This window comes from Colossoma macropomum, unplaced genomic scaffold (assembly GCF_904425465.1).
Source record: "Colossoma macropomum unplaced genomic scaffold, Colossoma_macropomum, whole genome shotgun sequence".
Taxonomy (NCBI): domain Eukaryota; kingdom Metazoa; phylum Chordata; class Actinopteri; order Characiformes; family Serrasalmidae; genus Colossoma; species Colossoma macropomum.
The window spans coordinates 46,750,922-46,775,930 of NW_023494791.1; the positions used below are offsets into that span (position 1 = coordinate 46,750,922).

The window sequence follows — 25,009 nt, forward strand, 5'->3', positions numbered from 1 at the left end:
ATGAAGAAAAGGACCATAATATAGTAAAACGACATTAAACTAAGATAAAATGATGGTTATTGTAATTTTTAACAGAGAAAATTCTCACATTTGTGTGTTTCTTTGGTCTCTTGCTCAGCCATTTTCCTGGTTTTTCTTTTTTTCTCATATCTCTTCATTTGGAGTGTCTGAAAAACCTCAGTTTGGAGGGTCATGTGGCCCCAACACTTCGCCCTACCCCTCTATCTCAACAAGAATCAGGACACCCTACCCCTAGACGCGAATGGGCAAAACAGAGGGCTAGGGCTGAGTGGTAGGGGCGAGGGGTGAAATGGGACTGGGCCTTAGAACCATGAGTTACTTAAATGGTTCTCTGTATGGTGAAAATGGTTCTTCAGATTGATGGAGAATGTTTTGTATATGGTTCTATATAGAACCTTTTTGAAACTGGTTCTATATAGCACCAAAAAGAGTTCTTCTGTTATTACAAGCTTGACAACCGTTTCCAAAAGCACATATAAAACACGTTCTCCATCAGTCTGAAGAACCATTCCACCATGCAAAGAACCATTTAAGCATGCAAATGGTTCTATGTAGAACTCATAGTTCTACATAGAACCATTTCCTTTACTGAAGAACTCCTGAAGAACCATCTTTAAGTGTTGGGCTGAGCTCCTCCCTGTTGCTAAGCAGCAGCTAATGATGGCTAATTTAGCCAAACTACCTGCTGGCTATTCATAGATAACTTGCAAAAACAAGAAAAGCCTTACCTGAAGTCTCAGGCTCCACACCAGAGACCCCAGCTGTGCTAGCAAGCTTTGATTTGAACCCCCCCGCAGTCTGTATTAAAAAAGATGACCTGATGAATTATGTACGCAGTTAGCGCCATGCTAATCGGTGGAACTTCCGTTACCTTTTTAGCTGCATTAGCCTCGTAGCTCCAGTGCAGCAAACCTGTCCTGGCTGATCGATTATATTTGTGGGAAGAAGGAAAATTGTGTACATGTGATTTTTTTCATTGACCTTCTCCTATAAGAGGCACTCCAGTCCATTCCATTGCATTCCATCTAATCTGTCCGTTCTTTTTGCATTGTCGCGCTAACGAAGGAGAGAATGTTTAGAGGTGTCGGGTATTTGACGTTCCTCTCTCTCCGCCTGCTTTTTAACTTTTGGCTTTTAACCTTCTCACCCCAGTTCCCCAGGGTCAGGATCTCCGAATGTGAGACGAGAGGACTCCGACGGCCGTCTGAATAAATGACTCACTTGCTGTTTTATGTTTTACTGTATTTTCAGTTTACCAGCCTTTTATTTATCATGTTTACAAGCCGATGTTTACTGGTAGTGAATATACTGTAAAAGAAAAAAGTGGAATAGTGTTGTGATTGTTTTTAGTAGTTTTGTTACCTCTTGCAATAAAAGTTTGCGAACTGGCGTGTTGTGAGTGATGAGTGATGTGCAGGGTGTGTGTGATGTGTGGTGTGTTACAGGCATGACTGTGCATGCAGGGTGTGTGGTGGTGGTGTGCTGTGAATTAACCCTTACAAGTCTGGAGTTATTGGCTTCTTGCTATAATGTTTAAATGTAATGAGTTACATTTACATTCGATTTGCATCAATTCGATCTGCACTCAACACTTTTCTCTTTGTTTCAATGTCAAAAAAAGACAAACATGTAGAGGCTGGTTTTCTTTCTCTGAAACAAGACGGTACAGCAGTGCTGGGGTCAGTAGTATCTGACTTCTTTGGTATACATCATGGTGTGTGTGGGAAAATATAAATATATCTTGCTGCTGTTGGAAGAAAAGCTTTTTATATCCAAAATGGTAACTTTACAAGAGAAGGAAAAAACATGCTTTATTTTTAATGTAAGTCAATGGAACCAGACTTTTTTTTTCCATTTCATTTTGGGTCATTTCTTTTGATCCATTCATCATGAAATCTGCCCCAATGTAAAGAGCAACAGGAGATATGAGGTTTTGTTCTGACAGCAGCGATATATATATATATATATACTCACACATACACAAATCAGCTTGCAAATCTTGTAATCTGAATTTTTTTTATTGTGCAAAATATTTAAAACAATAACAAAAGTCAACAATATGCAGATTAACCTGTGTTAATATTGCTTTCTAACACCAAAAGTGCCGCAGAGTGTTGATCAGTATTTTTTGGCTTATGTTCATTTTTCTGGAGCAGCAGATACACTGTGGCACCTTAACAGGTGACTGAATGCTACTGCTGCACCATGTAAGGTGGAACTGGAATTTCGAATAAGAAGCGAACCTAAGCGCTTCATTGAATTTCCCAAGTCATTTGCCTCATACATGCGTCCTGTACAAGATGATCTTCTTACTGAACCTCCTAAGAAAACAATACATCCTTTACAACTCGCACAAAATACAGCAGCATCTTAACAAAAACTACACAGAGAGATCAGATCAGTCCCGTTTAGAAAGAGCTGCACTGGCTGGCTGCATCGTTCAGGATAGATTTTAAAGCTCTGCTACTAGTTTTTAAAGCACTAAATGACCTTAAAGCTCCACTTACATCACAGAGTGTCTGTCTGTTTATGATCTTAGATCTGCAGATACTGACCTACAAACACCTTCAGTAAAACACAGAAAACGTGGAGAGACTCGTTCAGTTATTCTGCTTCTAAACTGTGGAGCTCAGTTCAGCTTTTATTAGACAGTCAAGCTCAGCGCTCAGTTTTAAAAAACATCTAAAAATGTCTCTTTTTAACTCAGCATTTAATTAAAACTCCACATCTTTTTGGTGTTTATCTTTTAATCTGTGTCATTTTCTTATGATTCTAAATTAATACTGTATTACTGTTAAGCTTTATCTCCTGTCTATAAAGCACTTTGAGCTGCCACCAGCATGAAAAGTGCTATATAAATAAAACTTATTATTTTTATTATTATTATTATTATTATTATTATTATTATTGTTATTCTCTCAGAGTTTCGCAAGTAATGTGATGATTATTATGTCTGCAGCTGCGAGTAGGGAAATATAAAGTGTAATGTGTTCCACTGCTTTGTTACAGGAAGATGTAACCATAACTTTACCCCGTTACCTCCAACACTGCTGTACACACAACAACTTTTGATGAAATTCAAACCATAATTTCTCCACTTGTTTCAATGAGCTATGACTCAGAAATGATCCATACAAAATGGTTGTATTAGTATTAACAATAACTGACTTCTAAGGGTTAAAGGAGTGACTCCTTTGGTTGGTCTTTTGTGGGATAACGTTAAAAATGCGAGACTAACTCTCTCTCTTTCTCCTCCTCTTTAGCTAACCTCACTTTGGGAATGTGGTGTAACTTCGTGCTGATGTGGGGTCTCCTCCTTTCACAGCAACTAAAGACTTTCGGTCGTAATGTTTTACAGAGTTTTTGCGAATCCAAATAGAGAGAAAGAGACGCACGAGTGCTGTGTGTAGTTTTGTTTTTTCTTTTTTTAAAAAAAAAAAACGATGTAGGGATGTCTATCACTTCTGCCTCCAGAGCTTTAAATAAAAAGTCCACAGAGAAGCTCAGATCCACCTGCACCTACAGAACAAAACCTCCTCCTCCTCCTTCTCCAACTCAGAACACACAGCACTTACTTGGGCTACACTGATGTGGATCAGCGAAAGGACAGAAAACAAGGCTGTGGAGGAAAACGCATTCAATGTTTTTGTTTGTTTTTGTAAACGTTCTTGAAAAGGCACTGTTCTTCCGTCATATCAGCTGACTGGTCAATGTCCTGGCCTGTTTTTGGCTTTCAAATATATGTATACATCATGCATTCGGAGGCTTCTGATCAGACCCCAAGGCCCAGTTGAACCAGGGCCTTATTTGAACATTATCTGCCATAATGTCTCAAAGATTGTGGTATTTGGTACTGTACACTACACTGTTGGATAGATAAATGCCACTGAATGCAGTTTATATATATATATATATATATATATATGTAAAATACACTATGTGCCCACAAGTGTCCAGATAGCACTTCTAAATAGTGAAGGTTGCATAATCTCCATAGAAAAGCACTGTCAATAGAATGGAGCAGCCACACGTGAGGCTAAGGTCACCATGCCCAATACCAAGCATGGGCTGGGGGGGTATAAAGCCCCCCAGCATTGGGCTGAGGAGCAGTGGAACTGTGTTCTCTGGAGTGATGGAGCTCCATTCAATACCTTTGGGATGAGTTGGAGTGATCCAGAACTGACCATTCAACATCAGTACCTGACCTCACTAATGCTCAATCAAATCCTCACAGCAATGTTCAACATCTAGTGTAAAGCCTTCCCAGAAGAGTAGAGGCTGTTACTGCAGCAAAGGAGGACAAAGTCACTATTAACACTCATTTCAGAAGAAACTGGAGGAGCAGGTGTCTACAAACTTTTGGACATGTAGTGTTTGTTTATATATATATATATATATATATATATGTATGCATATACAGAGTCTACTTCGTGATGATTGTATTTCTATATTTCACTGTGGATGCTAGCTTCATTAGCTGCACGTGTCCGTCTAGATCTACACAGCTGGGATTGTATTCATGTTTACTCCCTCAGACATGCCTTAATCTCTGCATCCGTGCTCCACTGTAACCAGGGTGTCATTTCAAACTGCATCCAGTCCACCTGTTAAGATGCCCCCCTACGTGTTGAATGTAAAGCTGAGATGACCGACAGAAGATGGTCAGAAGATGCAGGTTTCATATCTACATGAAGAAAACTTCAGACCAATCACAAACTCCACTTCGTACCATCCTGGGATTGAGAACTTTAAGCCTTTTGAGGTCCAGTTGCTGATAAACGATGATCTCTCTAAACCTTAAATCTACTCAGCCCAGCTGTAAAGCTGAAAATCGCCCTCACCTCAACTGCAGTTGCTCCGCTAACAAATACGCTCTTTTGTAGCTACTTTTGCTAAGTTGGAAAAGCTTTCCAGAGCACTGACAGGAATCTCGTTCAGCCTTTTAAGAGCGTTTTGTCAAAATACCCAAATTTAGAGTTATTCATTTCAAATTATGAGTATTATGAGTATTATGTCACAAAGTTAGATACGGCGGTGGAAACTTTGTGGCTAACGTTTTTTATTTTTAATTAATGCCTATTTTTCTCTACCCTGATAGCAAAAGGATAGTGCACCACTGTTGGCCTGCTAATGGCAAAGCTGGCAGTCCACTGGCGTTTTGCTCAGCGTTTCCTGGGTGGCCCACCGGTGGTTAAGCAGAGTATTAGACAAAATTCCACTTGCTCATTTTCTACTCATAGTCCAATTTACCAGCTTTCTTTAGTTATACATTATAAATTAGTTTAGTAAATCATTTTAATTAGTAAAATAATTTTGTGTCAGCAACGTTTTCTATAAAATCATTTCACATCAGGCCTAGTCATTATTTTTCTCCCTTAGTTGTTTGTAATATTTGCCTTAATCTGTTTATCTAATATAAAAAGCTCTGTGCATTTAAAATCTGTTTGAGGAGATTAAAATTAATTAGAGCTTGTATGCAGGACAGTAATCTGGGTGGTCCGAGGGGGGACCAGCAGTGGCAAATAGCCGGTGGGGTGCCGACTTCATCAAGCCAGTGGACCCATATATTCTCGCTGTATGGGTGTTCATAGGAGTCACAGAGTAGCTGTGCTTTATTAATAAAGCTTGAGGCTACAGTTTTGTTTCTAGTCCTTGGAGTGACTTCAGGCTGGCTACGGTAGCGAGCAGTGTAGGCTGTGATGTTAGCAACAGTAAAACAGCTGAAGCTGGTGAACTTTCTTAGCTTCTTATCCATCTGATGCTTATCCATAAAAACAGCTGCATGACAATGATCATAATTGTGCAGTACAACATATCCAGTTGTATTGCAGCGTATCGCATCGCTGTTTGGTGACTAGCGTGTCAGCTTGTGCTTGGGGCTGACATACAAGCTTGTGGATGGAGCATCAGATCAGGACACTGTAAAGCACAGCTTTGTGTCTCATACTGTGCATCTATTGTGTTGATTATGCTCTGAAAAACCTTAACATATTAACATTAGTCACATTTTTAGCCACTCCTTATTTTTGCCATATTAAAAAATGTATTGATTATGAGATTCCACAGTGGATTTTGTGAATTAGGAGTGACTGTGTTATTTTGGGCCTTTCTCAGTCACAAGGTCATTCAAAAATTAATATGTTATACATACATACATACATTATCTAAACCGCTTATCCTTCTGGGTCGCGGTGGGGTGCTGGAGCCTATCCCAGCTGTCATTGGGCGGAAGGCAGGATGAATATATTAATCACTAATCTAATCATTTAATTCAGATATTCTGACAAACTGCGACGTGCTCTGCAGTTTCTCTTTACGTTGAACAGCATATTTACAGTGTTCTGTAAAGCTTTTCCAATGTAGCGACAGCAGCTACGACATAGCTCATTTGTGGGCGGAGCCTGTATAGGTCAGTTGCTTCCGATACAGCTTTGTGGTGTTGAGTTCATACGAAAAGCAATGAAGGACAATGAGAGAACTTCATTATGTACGTACCTTGTGGTTTGAAGTGATCCGAGTATTTTTCTAGAGTTCAGCCGAGTGTGCGCGGACGCTGCGTGCGAGGCAGGGAGTGCACTTGTGCCGTGAATGTGTTACTTTTACTGTACTTTTACAGAGCTCGTTTAAGGCACGATATATATAGAAAATATACACCGTATATTTGACATGGCATCATAAAAGTCACTTGGTTTATTTATACTGGCCTGAGCACTTTTCATCTTAAAGCGCTGTGTCCAGATTTGCATGTTTTATAATGCTGTATTGTTTTGACAGTAGAACAAAAACCCCATATGTAGCCTTTGTGGTTTGAAGACCCTCTATAACATTTGCTTATTTTTGTAAAACAATAAAAAGTAATCTGTTAAAATTAACTATATAGCTGTGAATGTAGTTAAGGAAGTAAAGTTTTAATATAACATTCGTCTCCTGTCTTTCTCAGTTCTATGATTTCGGGCCTGTAGTTGCTTATTAAGTGCACAAATATATTCAGATATATCGCTGCTGTCAGAAGAAAACCTTGTATCTCCATTTTTGTCGTTTTTTCAGTTTTTGACATAGTTTGAAAATGCCTGTTGATCTTTACATTGTGTGTAAATTTTATGATGAATGGACCAAAAGAAACGGCCCAAAATGACTTGGAAAAAAATTCTGGTTCCATTGACTTACATTAAAAGTAAAGTAGGTTTTTTCCTTCTCCTGTAAAGTTACCATTTTGGAGATGCGAGGTTTTCTTCTGACAGCAGCGATATGTTTGTGTTCATGCTAATGTTATACAGTGATTTTACTGGTAAAGGCACACACAGAAAAATAGTTTAAAACAATGTATTGCCTGACTTTTGCACAGTACTGTATGTATTCAAAGAATTTTGCCAGTAACGGGTCATGTTTGAACTTTCAGAGCAGGAAATTGTGTCAAAAGATCAAAACTTTTATGGTACCAACTACATTTCCTCAATACTACAGTATTAAAAAGTTCCTTGCGTCATAACTGTCAATCAGAGAGGGTCTGAGAGCTTGCTGAGCATTTGGGTGGGGTGGTGTACGGGGGAGCTGACACACATTATTGGTTACATTAATTATTTTGCCCCGCCGACTGCTGCATGGTGACATCATTATCTTAGTCATTTTTAGAGCTGGGGCTAAAGTCATTACATTTTAATGGAAGATAAAACAAGATTTTATACTTGAATTGTGCTTAATCAGCAATCAGACACAAACTAAATTAGTTTTTCCAAAAGCCTGTATTCAATAGCTTTTTTGAAACCACCACACTTTGTCAAGAGAAAATTAAACAGTTTTATTGATTTGAAAGATTTTGTAGACAAAAGACATCAAGTACAGTAGCTGCATGGATTATGTGTCCAAACATGAGGTACACCATCCAAGTTCAAACGTCAGACACTGAGTGTGTTTACCTGCACTTAATAATCCGATAACTGCAGAAAATCTGATTTTGTCAGTAATCCGATCAACATGTTTACATGCACTTGAGTAATCAGATTATGTGGAAACTCCGGGTCTACATGAGTCAGACAGTTATCAAATTTCTGCTTTACAACCAGCCAATAAACAAGAAGACGTGACGTAAACGTAACGTAAAACTCAAACTTCATGCTGCAGCTTTTTTTTAATACATCGCGCCGTTTTACCTAAAAACATGAACACACATCATCTAGAAGATGAAGAATATTTAAATCCTTCATTTTTGTCAAGAATGTAGTCGGTTTCAAGGTTGCGTCTCGTGCCAACACTGCTTGCTTATTTCTACAGCAGTCTGTTCCACACATTCGCAGACTGAGAAATCCGAAAGAAATCAGAGTAAGAGTTCACACACAGTTACTGAGCTAAAATCCGTCTCCCTTTATCGGATTTCTTAATTGGATTTCTAGATCGGAGTATGGTGTTTACATGAACATTTGAATAATCAGATATCAGCAGGAATCAGATTATGATCGGATTATTGAGTGCATGTATACACACAGAGTGCTGCTACTTTCCAAAGCCAGTTTGTGTCTGAACGAGTCTCCTTTGGTCGTGTATGAACACTATTTCAGTACAAAGTGAGGAAGCCCGAACACTTTGGCTTCATGGAAAAATAGTTTTTGTGTGGGTGTCTGATAAACATCCACTTTAGAAGAGAAGAAAACAAAACTCATTTCAACTGAATCATCACTTACGGAACAGTATAGAAGCCCATTTCTGCCAGGCAGAGGAGGAAAAAACTAACATCGTCTACAACAACAGCTCTGATTCTGCCAGCAGTACGTCAAAAATGTTGACTCAGTATCTCAAAGTAATCACCTGTTTTTTTTCCAAAATCTTGACTTGTGTCAAAATAATTATATACTATGTAGTAACAGTTACTTAGTTCAAAATGACTTGCTTGAAAGACTCAATGTCAAAATAATATTTTAACTCATTTCAACACTATTTTTTTTATTATTTGGAGAAAATAACTAAGACCAAGTTAAAATTCTGACATTATGTCAGAATCAGAATCAGTGATTTTTTCCTCCTCAACCTAATGATGTGTGCGTATCTTTCCAGTCCAAATGTTATATTATACAAAAGTTAATCTAACTATTGTGTGAATTCAGTACAGCACTAGGCAAGATAATTTACAGTAACAAATACCTTTCAGGAAACTTCATCTACAAAGAGAACAGAAATGAAAGTAAAGGAACGTCTGAAATCTTTCTAAATGTTTTAAATCCCTCCTAAAATACCTCACTGGAATGTTTAAGGAAGCGTGTGGTCATCTGTTACAGCCCAATAATACTAATATTGACCTCTGAGGAAATGTATGTACTTGAGATTATTGCTGTAAAAGCATTTATAACAATACAATTCTATCTGTGTATTACTAATTAAGGATGTAATTAGCCAATAACCAAGTGTGAGTAGCTACAACTGTGTAATTACTGTATTATAATACAGTGTTATGCTATAACTGCTGTCAGAAGATAGTGAGGGAATGATGAGGAACAAACCATAGCTGAGATGGAATAAAGAGGAACCCTGAGTCAAGTAACAAGGATAAAAAAACTACACTCCATGGTCAGTTTCTCAGACCCAGATTAAGCCTAAGCCTAGACTCAACAGATGTTTTATGAACAACACCATTAGCATTGTGCTGTGAATGAGCTCATTTAAGGCACAACATATAGAAAATATATACCATATATTTGATTCAGGGTGTACAAAAACATTCAGTATATATGCAAAGAATGCTGTCAGTAATTGGTGACCTTTAAACACCCTTGGCAGTGCAGTTTAGTCCCAAACTAGGCTTAATCCACATCCAAGAAACCAGCCCTCTATCTTACATCATCAAAAACTACAACAGGTATTTTCATACAATAGAAAACAAATTGGAACAGATTAACACAAAGTTCTTCTTCGTCTGGTAACAAATGTGGGTCACTGGTCAAAATAAATGGTTGATGAGTTGCCAGTTTAATAAGTCCACCTACCTTATATACACTCGCTGGCCATTTTATTGGAAACACTTACTATAAATGGGGTCTTCAGGGGGTTTACAGTCACTGAATGTGGTCCATCTGTTGCTGCATTTATCATGCACCTTCTACCCCATTTATCAGTAGAAAGAGACCACCATAGGACCACCACTGACCAGTCAGCTGTATAAAGCATCCCTCATTTTTCCTGCGGTCACTGCCATGATCTAAACCTTCACTTTAGCCAAATCCATGAGGTGCTTCATGTCTAAAACACTCATTTGAAGCCTTATTCAAACATGCAAATATGTTAACAAATGCTGTGAGAACCACGGTGCTTCCCCCAGGTTTAGGGTGTATCTAGATACAATAAAGTGGGTGTTTCTAATAAAGTGGCCAGTAAGAGTTCATGGTAAAAAACCCCAGCAATTGTTGCTGTACCTGAAACGCTCATACCAGCACCACCACACTACCATGTCAGTGTGACTGCTGTGCTGAGAACGGACCAGCACCCACATATTATTGGGTGTACAGCGGTGCTGTGGTCAGAACCTGACAGTTAATGAAGGGCCACAGGGGGGGGCTGACAAACTGCAACAGACAGGCTACAGTCTATAACTGTACCCCTATATAGTATGTGTAATAGCAAGGTAGGTGAACCTGATAAAGTGGCCACTCAGTGTAGGTCACATTACTCCAGCTCACCTGATTCATAAGTAAATATCAGTGAGTGAGAATCAGGTGTGGACACTGGTCAACACAAAGAAGAGGTCCAGGGTAAAGAAGGAATGAAATACTGAACAGTCCCACGAACGGATGATCTCCATGGTGACGGGTCTCAGTCCTGTTTCTTGGCGGCGGGTTTGTAGTACATCACCGTGAGTGTCACCCACACGTTCAGGATCGTCATGGCAACAAACCGGACGAGAACTAAACAGAGAAGGAGAGGAAAACAACTTGAAGTGGAAGACTAAATAGAGGCTACATGACAAATGTTGCACAGCAAATGGTCAACAAACAACTAACAAATCCAAAAGAATGAGGTCTTTTCTGACGCTGTCATTTATGCATTCCATGAAATGCATCAGCAGCTCTATTTCCAGTTTGGTCTTATTCTGTTTACAGTGAGCTGCATGCTTTCCTCCGTCTTTTGCTTTACAGAGGAAATACTTGAGTGTTCTGTTTGGTCCCACTCACCCTGAGTGTCTCCAGTCGTCACCACTGTAGTGAAGATTCTTGCTGAGAAAATGTAGAGCAAATAAGTGAATAAACAGAGTCATGCATTCATTTGCAGAGGTTCATAAATACACTCACTGTGCACTTTATTAGAAGCCTCTTCCAGTAACTGGTCCACCATGAACGTGTTTTAAATGAAAAGACATCAGGGAGTGAATTCATAACCAATACATGTAGGAACTTTCTGTGAGGGAGCTTTTAGAGGTGGACGTCTGGTTCCTATCACCACCACTGTGAACAGTTCTGACGATAAGTTTATCTAGAACAGAGCGTTTCACACCAAACCACTCTGAACGACTCTGTTTACATCTTAATTAACTATGCAGAAAGTTGTAATAAATCATTGGAATTCTCATTTATGGAGTAGAGGATGGCTAAATGTGCATCAACTGGTGGGCTACAGTCTCTAACTGTGCACTAGCAAATCCAGACCTTTATAAAACGTATAGGTCTGACTGTCTGAGCCGCTGTTGTAAAATAATCAGTAATACTTTCCTTGACGGGTGTCTCCATAACACGTTCATAACATCTTACATAGACACTTCACAGCATGTTCATGAATGTTTAAATCAACATTTATAAAGTATACGTGTTTTACATGACATTAATACGGACATTTTACTGAGACATTTTCAAAATAAAAGTCCTTGTTTTTTATTTTTGAAAAAGTATATTATTTTCAGTAAAAAAGCCTCATTTCTGGACATCACTTTTGAGATAAAGGCAAAAAAGAATTTATTAATTCTTCAGACAGCACTGCAACATTTATCCTCAAAGCCTCGAATTAGCCTCGCACAGTAATTCTGGCTTCTGCACCCAAACGGTGCACTATTGGTCCAGTATGGAATTGTGCACATGCGGCTGAATCTCAAATGACTACTTGTTAGACATATTATGCACTGTTTTGGTGCAGGAGCCAGTATTTTAAATCCTATGTTGTGCACTATGTAGGGTGTAGGAGCCATTTGAGATTCAGCCCCAGTGCAGGGAAAAGGGATGTGCAACACTGTTAGCATGATGCTAATATGAGACTGGGGATTGCATAGAAGTGCTTAAGGAAACTAGCACCGTCATCTCAGTTGTAATCTGGTGAACAAAAACTACAACCCCAATTCCAAAAAAGTTGGGATGTTGTGTAAAATGTAAATAAATGTAAATAAAAACAATGCAATGATTTGCGAATCTCATAGACCCATATTTTATTCAAAATAGAACACAGAACACATATCAGATGTTGAAAATGAGACATTTTACCATTTAATGAAAAACATTAACTCATTTAGAACTTGATGGCAGCAACACATCTCAAAAAAGTTGGGACAGGGGCAACAAAAGGCTGGAAACGTAAGTGGTACTAATAAAAAAACAGCTAGAGGAGCAGTTTGCAACTAACTCAGATGACTGAGTATAAAAAGAGCATTTTAGAGAAGCAAAGATGGGCAGAGGTTCACCAATCTGCGAAAAACTGCATCTAAAAACTGCGGAACAAATTCAGAAAAATGTTCCTCAATGTAAAATAGTGAAGACTTTGAAATGTCCCACCATCTACAGTACATAATTTCATCAAATGATTCAGAGAAATCCCTGTACACAAGGGACAAGGCCAACGGTCAGTGTTGGATGCTCATGATCTTCGGGCCCTCAGGTGGCACTGCATTGAAAACAGGCATGATTCTGTACTGGAAATCACTGCATGGGCTCAGGAACACTTCCAGAAATCACTGTCTGTCGACACAGTTTGCCGTGCAATCCACAAATGCAAGTTAAAGCTGTATCATGCAAAGAAGAAGCCATACGTCAACATGATCCAGAAACACCGCCGTCTTCTCTGGGCCAATGGAAAACTGTTCTGTGGTCAGATTAAGCAAAATGTGAAATTCTTTTTAGAAACCATGGACGCCGTGTCCTGCGGACTCAGGAGGAAAGGGACCATCCAGCCTGTTATCAGCGCACAGTTTAAAAGCCTGCATCTCTGATGGTCTGGGGTTGCATTAGTGCCTATGGTGTGGGCATCTTACACATCTGGAGAGGCTCTATCAATGCTGAACAGTATATAGAGGTTTTAGAACAACATATGCTCCCATCCAGACAGCGTATCTCAGGGAAGGCCTTGCATATTTCAGCAAGACAATGTCAAACCACAACTGCGTCCATCACAACAGCGTGGCTTCACAGAAGAAGAGTCCAGGTGCTGAACAGGCCTGCAGTCCAGACCTTTCACCAATAGAAAACATTTGGCGCATCGTGAAACAAAAAATCCGGCAAAGACGACCCAGAAATGTTGAGCAGCTAGAATCCTACATCAGACAAGAATGGGACAACATTCCTCTCCCAAAACTCCAGCAATTGGTCTCCTCACTTCCCAGACGTTTACAGACTGTTGTTAAAGAAGTGGCAATGCTACACAATGGTAGACACGGCCCTGTCCCAGCTTTTTTGAGATGCGTTGCTGCCATCAAGTTCTAAATGAGTTTATATTTTCCATTAAATGGTAAAGTGTCTCACTTTCAACATCTGATATGTGTTCTGTGTTCTATTGTGAATAAAACATGGATCTATGAGTTTTGCAAATCATTGCATTCTGTTTTTATTTACATTTGTTATCACACTTGACGTACTGCTTTAACATGCATTTTTATTTCTATGCATTAATATACATGTGACTTACCCAGACATGTGTATGAGGCCAAAGCCCAGGTGAGAGTGCTGACCTGTCCTGAGTTTTTAGACCTCCACAGACACTGCAGCTGTGCCAGTTTACTGCCCGCACTGATGAACGTACACAGACTCTGGACACAGACAGTAAACGAGAGAAAGAAGCGAAGTCAACTCTGTAAAGAGGTGATTACAAATGTGTTCCTGTGGACTCAACTCTGCACACATTTAAACTACAATAACTCCATAAAACTAAAATATGTTTAGTGTCTTTGATTTAAACTGTTAAGTGTAATTAATTCAAGTGGACAGATCTCAGATGTTCTCACCATGGCCAGGTCAATAACCCACTTCTCAATGGTGAGGAGTTTCCAGCCCCCTACAAACCTGGAGAGGTCAAGTTAAGTAGTGAAGTGAAGACACATTTAAGTGGTCAGGGTGATGTTACTAATGCATCAGTGATCGCTGGGTTACTGTATATAAGTGACTTTTCTAAGAACTGTGTTTTCACTCAGGACAATTACTATTACCAGGAGCTGCAACTAGCAAATATTTCTATAATAAGGCCCAATATAGGTGATACCAGATACACTGTATCTCCACAAGTATCCAGACAGTCCATCTAATCGGGTCAGGGTTGGGTCAGAAGTGTTTCAGACAACATTATATATCTTTACATATTAATGTCGCACACAGCCTCAAAAAAAAGGTCCATTTTAATGTTTTGGTCTCAACTGCTGCAAAATCAATATCACACCGATGAAGATGTGACGACAATAAAAGATCATTTACTCACAGAAGACGACGTGTCCTTCACCAAGTTTTGATCGAGTTCTCTTTGGCTACGTTCACACAGCAGGTAAAAGTGGCCCAAATCTGATTTTCTCAACAAATCCGAATTTAAATGTGATCTACATGCAACATCAGTCTGAACAGATCAGCTCCTAAACTGACCCACATGTGCAAAAGAACAGAGCGTCACGCTGCGTCACGGCTCATCCAGAGGTATACAATTATGACTGCCAACGAACCCCAGTCTCTCCCGGATAACCAGCTTCACCAGCATCACAGAAGCCATCATGAAGCTTCACTGACTGACAGCTGGGCTCATCACCCAGAATGTGTTCGAGCCGTAAAAAGGGCGCGGTCACTTCTTTGATTCATGGCCTCGGATCATTTTAAACTTTGCTTTCAGACCTTTAACTGTTCTTTGACGCTGCAGCCTCGTTTTCCTTCAGGGTTTTGGATGAGTCTCTTCTCGTTTTTAGTACAGGAACATCAGCCTAAATGTTTCTGAGTCTCAACAGCGCAAAATTATGACGAATGTAGAGCTGGATTGACGTAAAAGTCGCATGAATTCCGATCTGGCTGTTCAGACTGAGTCACACTGCTGCAGATCAGATACGTATCGGATTTCAGTACCACATATGAAAGTGTCTCAAATCAGAATTGAAAATGTCAGATTCAGTGTTTTTTTTCTGTTCCCACTGACACACAGACACACATCTGTGTCACATATGTAGAAAAAGATCAGACTAGGGCCACTTTTACCTGCTGTGTGAACAAAGCCTTTGAATTCCCTTCCAATCATCAGATTCATCCGCTAAAGCACAACATTACAAAATGCAAGCAATTGCATATTTCCACCAGAGAGGTCTCCAAATCCTTACACAGTGTAGCTTAAAACGGCTGCATTTTATTTTCTTCCTCTGAGGTCAACTCAGGACATTTGTGTATCAAAACAGTCATAATTCATTTTTACAGAATCATTTTCCAAACTCTCCTTATCCTTTAGAATTAAACAGGCTGTTTCTCTAACTGTGCATTTAAGACATTTATATTTAAATAAGCTCTGTTCTGATTGGCTGCTCTGTATTGAGTCTTACTCAAAAAGCAGTTGAGGCTGAAACACTCCTTAAAACTTGACTGTGAATGGCAGAGCTAAACTGCTGTCGGCTGAATGGATGGATATGTGTAAATCACAAAAACAAATAATTCAAAACAGGCTGCAGTTTGGTGTCCATATATGGACTGTATGGACTGGGAGTGAGTGATAGGGTTTGAAACTTTAACAATGTTTACATGCTACATCAAAGCATTTTATTCAAAAAAAAAGGCAAAGGAAATTTAGTTTTCAAGGCTCTTTAGGTAAATTATGTGAATTTTTATCTAGTCAACCAATCAGTGAAGCTCTGCTTCTATTTCACATTTCTTCACCTTCACATTATGTATTGTCAACGCTAGGTTTCATTCAAAGCCTGCAGACCCGACTCCACCCCACACACAACAGCACAGCCTCGGGTCCAGAATCCGTTCACGTGCATTTTGTGGTCACCCAGTGGAAAGTTTTGCTTTCTGCTTTACCAGTAACCAAAACCACACAGCCATCCAGCGAAAAGTATAAAGTGAAGGTGGTTTTAATTCTGCCGTGCAGATTCTGAGCTGGCATGTAAATGCTTGAGGAGAGGTTTTTGAAAGCCACACTGAACGCTAGCTTAGGTGAGGATACACTACTGCATAGATGAGGCTTTGCTTCAGGTTTCCATTGTAGTGCAGAATCAGAAGCAGCAGGATGACATCTGCAAACACAAGAAAGGAAAAAACACACAAGAAAGAGGATTAACTCAAAAAAGGGTACCAGACAGGTTACATTTAGTCCCCCATGGTATACGCAATGTAAATGTCCCCTCAAAAATACTACAGCAGGCCTTAATGTCCAGTTGTGTACATTTAAGCCCAATCCCATTTTCCCCTGGCCCCTACCACTTAGCCCTACCCCTCTGTTTTGTGCGTTCACATCTAGGGGTAGGGTGTCCCGATTCTTGTTGAGATAGAGGGGTGGGGCGAAGTGTTGGGGCTACATGACCCTCCAAACTGAGGTTTTTCAGAGACTCCAAACAGAGAGTTATGAGAAAAAAAGAAGAACCGGTAAAATGACTGAACAACAGACCAAAGAAACCCACAAATGTGAGAATTTTCTCTGTTAAAAAATACAATAATTATTGTTTTATCTCAGTTTAATGTTGTTCCAATGTATTCTGGTCCTTTTCTTTATAACAAGCATTAAACATTGCTAGTAGTTTGCTGATGTTTCAGTATCCAACTAGCTAAATTTCTAGTTCCACCTTAACCGGTTCTGATGCCTGAAGCACCAGAATATAACTGCTGCACCATTTAAGGTGGAACGGGAATATCTGAACAAGAAGCTGGTGAATATCTGACTACAGCTTCATATCACTGAAAAATTAGAGGTGGGTGATAATAAATTAATTGCCCCCCTCTTTGAAGGCATATGATCCCTAAATGTAACTAAAGCCCAGCAGTGAGGAGCTGAACTTTACCCTCCTCTGCTGTCACTGCAGACTGGCAGGGTCGCCTACAGAGCAGTGCTGGTAGCTGTTAATGAAGTGATGCTCTTTTTGTTTGAGGGTCCCATTTCAGAGGGAAGATTTCAGCCACTACCCCTTATAACCCAGTACAAAAAGGGGCAAGAAGACACTTGAAAACAAGGGGTAGATGTAAAAATAAGAAATGGGACTGGACTGGACTTACATTCTCTCAGAAAAAGCTTTTTAATGAATCCTCTTTAATATTAGTCATTAGTAATATTGGATAACTGCAAGCTAACTAACATCAATTAGCTAAAAAAGCTGTAGCCGAAGAGACCAAACAGTCAAGCCCATAAATGTTGCCCAGATTTTCCTGAATGGGTCTATGTTCGAATGCCGAGTTGAAATGGCAATCCACTACAAAAGACTGGTACACACAAATGCTCCACGTTCTATTTAAAGACACAGCACCAAAAAGGGTTCTGCTAATGTTTACGATATCAAGCTTGTAACATTAGAAGAACATTCTGGTCGTTAAATAGAACCCTTTTCAATAAGGTGCTATACAGAATCATCTACAACACATTCTCCATAAATCTAAAGAACCATTTCACCATGCAAAGAACTTTTAAGCATGCAAATGGGTCACTGAGTGTTTGTGGTTCTATATAGAACCACTGGCTTTAGTAAGGAACCCTTGAAGAAGCATCTTTAAGTGTGTGCATTAGCAGAAACATTGTCTAAAGTTTCAAGAGGGGAACTTAGACCCAATAAGAGTTTGTGAAATGCCTGTAGATGAGTTGGACCAATCAGAGGCAACCAAACCTCCATGTGTTGTGACATCACAACCACAGCTTACTGGCAGTTTGGCACGGTACGTTCAGGGGTCGAGCCTCAAGCCAAAAAAGGTGGATATTCTGGTCTTCTTGGCCAAAATAAATCAGGCCTGAATCTCAACTTATAAAAAAATACTCAATATTAGTCGGAAAAATCGCAATTAGATATTTTCCCCAAATCGTTCAGCTCTAGAGCAGAGTTAGTGCTGGAGAGGCTGTGTTAGCTCTCACCGTGTTTGGCGCTGTTTCCAGCTAATTGAAAGCACAGCTGCGATATTGAACGTTACCTCGAGTTGTCTAAGTTTCCCCTGAGAACCCCAAATGTTATAGCATTTTGTAGTTGGCCTTTACTGATAACATACACCAGAGGTCACTAATAGGCGGACCGCGGTCCGAGTCTGGACCCAGACCTATGCAGACCTGGACCTATAATCGATAAACTAAGGAGAATTATTTAATTTGGACGGGGTGGTCCTGTTTTAATCTGCGTAGCTTTTCTAGCCTTTACAGTAGCCTTAGCGGCCCGGGAGACTCACAGACCAATCACATGCGTTGTAAATATCACACGTGACGCTACTCAGCCAATCCAATCTGTGCATTACAATAAGCACTGAGACTCGAGTGAGTGAGGCACACACAGGGGAGGGACGAGGCGAGAAACAGTAGTCGGAGGAGAAAGTGAGTCAGAGGGAAGTTATTTCACTTTGTCTCCTCTAAAGAGAGAAAACTGATAATAAATGTTGTTGAAATATGACTGAACTGTACTTTATTTGATTTGACGTTCAGTTGTCGACTGTATAAGATGTTGATATACCTACTGGGCTACTTCAGTAAACCGTATATGGCACTGAATCATAACGTAAGTTAGACATTATGATGTTCTGGACCTTTGGTTGAGGATATTTTCTCTAACTGGACCTTACTGAATTTTAATTAAAGACCCCTGACATACACTAAGCCAAAAACACAAAAAAAACAAATATCTGAATCCCAGAATTAAAAACTGAATACCTGCCCAGCAAACTACTTTCAACACAATGGTGACACAAAAACTGAGCAGCAATAAAGTTTCAAATAAACATAGTTCCATTAACCGGTGTAGAGGTTAACCAGGCCAAAAAAGGGATCAGTTGGCTCGATTCGGCTCACATGACGCCTCTCAGCCAATCAAACCGCTAGTTAGAAACTGTATTATGATGTGTGATGATATAAACCCAGCTTATTTTAAAACAGTCTGATGTTCTTACCCTGTGCGATGAGGATGGGATACTCCAGGTACGTGGGAGGAGGATAGTCATAATACATCTGGTAGGAGACGAACACTATGAACCTACAGAGAGATATTTATTAGCCATTACTACAGCAACAGATTAAACTTTTACAAACAGAACGAAAAAGCGTGCAAGAACTTAGGTGGATGGTTAAACCCCAAAACAGGAAATGCTGCCACATCTTGGTCTGCATGCACAGTTCCCTAAAACTGCATGCAGAGCAAGAATGCATGCTTTTTGCCCTTGAGCTCTCTTCATAACATTTGTTATAAGAGTCATAAGTCATTTTTACATGAACATTTTTCGATCTCTCTTTATGCTTTACAATTAATCAGGCTGTTTGTTTATTGTACCTTTAAGACTGATATGTAAATGAGCTCTGTTCTGATTGGCTGTCCCGTACTGTGCCTCATTCAAAAGGCAGGGCTGAAACACTCTATAGACTTACAGTGTGAATGAGAGGGGCTAAACTGCTGCATAGGCAGATTCCAGGTGATGACCTCATGACATTGATTGAAAGAATGCCAAGAGTGTGCAAAGCTGCAAAAGGTGGCTACTTTGAAGAATTTAAAGTATAAAACATATTCTGGTTTCACTTTTTCGTTTACTACATAATTTCATAGCTGCGTCCCAATTCAGGCGCTGCGTCCTTCAGAGGCTGCATCTGAAGAACTTGAAAAGAACTGACAGGAGCTGTGTTTTGTGACGGGAACAGTGGTGCTGCGACACAAACAGGAAATCCACCGTAGAGCAGACCGTCTCATTTTGGTTCCGCCTTCGCGGGTCTACAGAGCCTTCGAAGGACACGCCTTCATAGACTGCATCCTTTGAAGGATGCAGCCCCTGAATTGGGACACACTACATATGTGTTCCTTCATAGTTCTGATGTCGTCAATATTAATCTGCAGTATAGAAAATAGAAAAAACGTTGAATGCGTCCAAACTTATGAATGGTATTGTACATGTGTATATATATCGTGACGAATGGACCAAAAGAAATGACCCAAAATGACTTGGAAAAAGTCTGGTTTACATTAAAAGTAAAGGATGTTTTTTCCTTCTTCTGTAAAGTTACCATTTATCATTTTGGAGAATTGCCAGTAGCGACATACCGCGTATCTCCAAAACAGTAACTTTACAGGAGAAGGAAAAAACATACTTTACTTTTAATGTAAGTCAATGGAACCAGACTTTTTCCAAGTCATTTTGGGTCAATTCGTTTGGTCCACTCATCACGAAATGTACACACAATGTAAAGAGCAACAAGCAATTTCAAATTATGTCAAAAACTGAAAAATACATATACTGATACAAGGTTTTCTTCTGACACAGCAATATATATGTTGTATGGACAAGGAAGAGTAAAAGGCTTTTAACAGGATGTACTGCACATTTTAACTCCTTTATTTCAAAACTGTGATAGAAGTTCTCGTTTTCATGATATGGGCCCTTTAAGACGTTTTGTTGTCCTTTTTATTTGGCCATCACTGCTTGTACAGAGTGCTTATTCAGTTTTGCACACTGCATTTGTTTCACACCACTCTGACTGCTTCACGTCCAGCTTTATAACAGAACTACATGCACAGTAGCTATAATCCATGCTTTTTGTGGCCTGTCGCTCCAACAAAGGCTGTTTCTCTTGTCCAGCTTGTGCCGGAACAGAAGGCTGCGAGTTTTCAGACCTCCATCCATCACTGACTCATCATCACGCTGGGTTCCTCATACAGAGTGCAGCCACACTATAATGTCCAAAAGTTTGTAGACACCTTCAGCAATTCTTCTGAAGTGAAGGTGTTAATAGTGAGTTTGTGCTGCAGTAACAGCCTCTACTCTTCTGGGAAGGCTTCACACTAGATGTTGGAACATTGCTGTGAGGATTTGATTGAGCATTAGTGAGGTCAGGTACTGATGTTGGATGGTCAGTTCTGGATCACTCCAACTCATCCCAAAGGTACTGGATGGAGCTCCATCACTCCAGAGAACACAGTTCCACTGCTCCACAGCCCAATGCTGGGGGGCTTTATACCCCTCTAGACGAAGCTTGGCTTAGGGCATGGTGACCTTAGTGATGTGCGGCTGCTCCAGAACGTCCGGTTCTATTGGTCAGTGCTTTTCTGAGTAGCAGTGTGCAGAAATGAGTGCGCCCCAGCTGAACTCACTCATTGCAAACGGGGGTCCGGATACTTTTGGACATAAAGCACTTGCATTGGCCCTGCAATCCGAGCTGCTACACAAGGGTTATTTAGCAAAGGCAATGGTTCTATTTAGAATCATGAGTTCTATACAGAACCATCTGCATGCTCAAATGGTTCTCTGCATGGTGAAAAGGTTCTTCAGATTGATGGCGAATGTATTGTATACGGTTCTATATAGCACCTTTTTGAAAATGGATCTATATAGCACCAAAATGGTTCTTCTATGTTACACTCTTGAAAAGGATGGTTCTTCAAGGGTTTTTAGTAAAGACAATCGTCCTATTTATAACCATGAGTTCTACACAGAACCACCTGCATGCTTAAATGGTTGTTCAGACTGATGGAGAATGTGATGTGTACGGTTCTATAAAAAGGAGTTCTTCTACTGTTACAAGCTTGACATCATAATATTAGAAGAACCCTTTTTGGTGCCATATAGAACCACATACAACACATTCTCCATCAATCTGAAGAACAATTTCACCATGCAGAGAACCATTTAATCATGCAAATGGTGCTTTGAGTGTTTATGGTTCTATACAGAACCACCGTTTTCACTAAAGAACCATCCTTTTTATCAATAGAAGAACTACCTTTGGTGCTATCTAGAACTATTTTCAAAAAGGCTCTATATAGAACCATACACAACACATTCTCCATCAATCTGAAGAACCCTGTCACCATGCAAAGAACCATTTAATCATGCAAATGGTACTTTGAGCGTTTATGGTTCTATACAGAACCACTGGTGTCACTAAAGAACCATCCTTTTCAACAAGAGAAGAGCTACTTTTGGTGCTATCTAGAACTATTTTCAAAAAGGCTCTATACAGAACCATACACAACACATTCTCCATCAATCTTTAGAACACTGTCACCATGCAAAGAACCATTTAAGCATGCAAATGGTGCTTTGAGTGTTTATGGTTCTATACAGAACCACCGTTTTCACTAAAGAACCATCCTTTTTATCAATAGAAGAGCTACTTTTGGTGCTATCTAGAACTATTTTCAAAAAGGCTCTATACAAAAACCATACACAACACATTCTCCATCAATCTTTAGAACACTGTCACCATGCAAAGAACCATTTAAGCATGCAAATGGTGCTTTGAGTGTTTATGGTTCTATACAGAACCACCGTTTTCACTAAAGAACCATCCTTTTTATCAATAGAAGAGCTACTTTTGGTGCTATCTAGAACTATTTTCAAAAAGTCTCTATATAGAACCATACACAACACATTCTCCATCAATCTTTAGAACCCTGTCACCATGCAAAGAACCATTTAAGCCATACAGTTCTAGACAGAACCATAGCATTTAGCAAACAACCCTTGTAGAACCATCTTTTTTCAGAGTGTGTGAAAGGCCTCACTCTGGAGTGCAGAGTGTGCAGATGGTGATGCAGTGAGAGTGACAGTGAGAGTGAGAGCCCCTGACTCTACTCACCCCAGCAGCTCCAGCAGCAGGCTGTTCAGACTGACCCCCGCGGTGGACTTGGCGCGGAAGAGCACGAACATCTGCGGGAACTTCAGCACAGCGCAGACGAACAGCGTGCTGAAGTTGGCTAAGTGCAGCGGGAGGCCGTAGTCCATCTCTCACACACTCAACACACACTCACACACACTCAACACACACTCACACACACTCAGCACACACTCGCACACACTCACACACCCGGTAACACACACGGATGCAGGATGAACTCTCCGCGGCTCGGATATCACACAGTTTGGCGAAGGATGGAGTTTCTTTTCCCACCTGTATTCAGACAAGCCCCGCCCCCAATTTCAAATTCACGAGTGCTCTGGAATGCGTCGTTTACGTTCCACAAAGCCCCGCCCCTCCTTCGCTATGATTGGCTAATAGCTCGCAGGCGTCAGGATTTTTTTGGTGCTTTTTTATGTTTTATTATTATTATTATTATTATATTATTATTATTATTATTATTATTATTATTATTATTTTATCAATAGCTGCCCGGTCCCTCCAGGTTAAACTCGTGTTTTGTTTTTTTGTTTTTTTTTATTGCAATTGATGCAATGATTCATAACAATTGTACTAAAACATACACAATTCACTACAACATACACCATTACTACACTAAAAGGGTAAATTAACAGCAGCAAATACTCCAAAAAAACTAAATAAAAGTCAGACACACACACACACACACACACACAAAAACAACTTAATGACAGTCATTAGGGGAGTTATTATTATTATATTAGTATTGCTCTTCTCATTATTTAACATTTTAAGGGGGGTAATCAAATATTCCACTTCTATTTTAAAAGCTGACATTCTAGGAATTGAATTGGAAAATTTGCTTTTATGAATAAAATGTTTGGCAGATAAAATAGAATAATTGACAATGTACTCAAGACCAGCACCTGAATTTGTATAAAAAACAAAAGATATCTTTCATGATAAAGGAGTGACTTTGATTTACAAAATAAAAAAGAAACAAATTTAGCTGAAACCAGAAACAAGACACAAAGATACAGTCATAAAACAAGTGGACTATTTTTTTTTTCACAAAAGGTATATGATTCATTTGTGTCTGTAAATTTTGACAAGCGAGAATTACAGGAATATATTTTATGGAGAATTTTGAAATGTATTTCTCTAGGCTTGTTTTAAAACTTGTAAAACTTGGTCTTTGTAGCACCAAAAGTGATTTTGCTATGAGCACTTTTGCAAAGAGCGTGTAATATCTAATAGTAGCCAATCACAGCAGGAGGCAGGACATAACAGCCAATCCCAGGGCAGGACGGATAGGCTTACCTGAAAACGGGCGTAAAACAAAAAAGTACGCAGCTTGAGGATCTTTCACTTCCGCACACATCACGGATGACAGCTTTGACCCACTGAGGCCTCCGTAGAGCCGGACGATGCAGGTTATTCATTAACAGTTAAACTAAAAATTAGTCTTTTGTTGGTTTTTATTAACCGATCTGTGACTTTTTCCGCTAATTATTCTCTAAAGCCGTCAAATCAAATCATAATGGATGAAAACAGAAGAATATCTTTTCAAAAATAGATTTCTGCTTGTGTTTCTTCTGTTTCACATACACGTTTTCTAATCTGCTTATCTTTATTATTATTATTATTATTATTATTATTATTATTATTATTGTTGTTTATCTTTTTATAAATAACCTTCTTGGACCTTTATTCTGAAATTTGCCTTCCTATTTACACTACAACTTCACTAATAAGTGTGAAGATAAGTGTGAAGAACTGCAGATACTGTTTTCATTTTCCTCTGTAAGCAGTTCCATATTGCTTTGTTAAAGGGCAACTCCACCTATTTTTCAAAATTTCTGCATAATTACGTCATTAAGATGTAAACAGAGTCATTCAGAGTGGTTTGGTGTGAAACGCTCTGTTCTAGAGAAACTTACTGAGTCAGAATTGTTCACAGTGGTGGTGATAGGAACCAGACGTCCACCTCTAAAAGCTCCCTCACAGAAAGTTACTACCTGAAATGGTTATATATGCG

The 25,009-nt window shown here is 39.6% G+C and overlaps 2 protein-coding genes across 3 annotated transcripts in view; one reads left to right on the forward strand and one right to left on the reverse strand.

Annotated features, from left to right (window-relative positions):
- The window catches only part of rock2a (rho-associated, coiled-coil containing protein kinase 2a), an 87,415-nt gene extending 83,953 nt beyond the window's left edge, over window positions 1–3,462 (forward strand). For both annotated transcript variants that reach the window (XM_036575197.1, XM_036575198.1), the window contains one exon: window positions 3,285–3,462. In XM_036575197.1, coding sequence (XP_036431090.1) covers window positions 3,285–3,323 — 39 coding nt within the window. In that variant the 3' untranslated portion in view covers window positions 3,324–3,462. The remainder of the gene's footprint in view (window positions 1–3,284) is intronic.
- Window positions 3,463–9,686: 6,224 nt separating this feature from the next.
- Window positions 9,687–23,280, reverse strand: slc66a3 (solute carrier family 66 member 3). Its single transcript, XM_036575199.1, has 7 exons — window positions 22,954–23,280; window positions 19,284–19,366; window positions 16,381–16,450; window positions 14,201–14,258; window positions 13,885–14,005; window positions 11,178–11,219; window positions 9,687–10,910 (listed from the first exon to the last, which is right to left on the reverse strand). Exons 1-7 carry the CDS (start codon window positions 23,097–23,099, stop codon window positions 10,819–10,821), a joined length of 612 nt encoding a protein of 203 aa, XP_036431092.1. The 5' UTR covers window positions 23,100–23,280; the 3' UTR covers window positions 9,687–10,818.
- Between the last annotated feature and the right edge of the window lie 1,729 nt (window positions 23,281–25,009).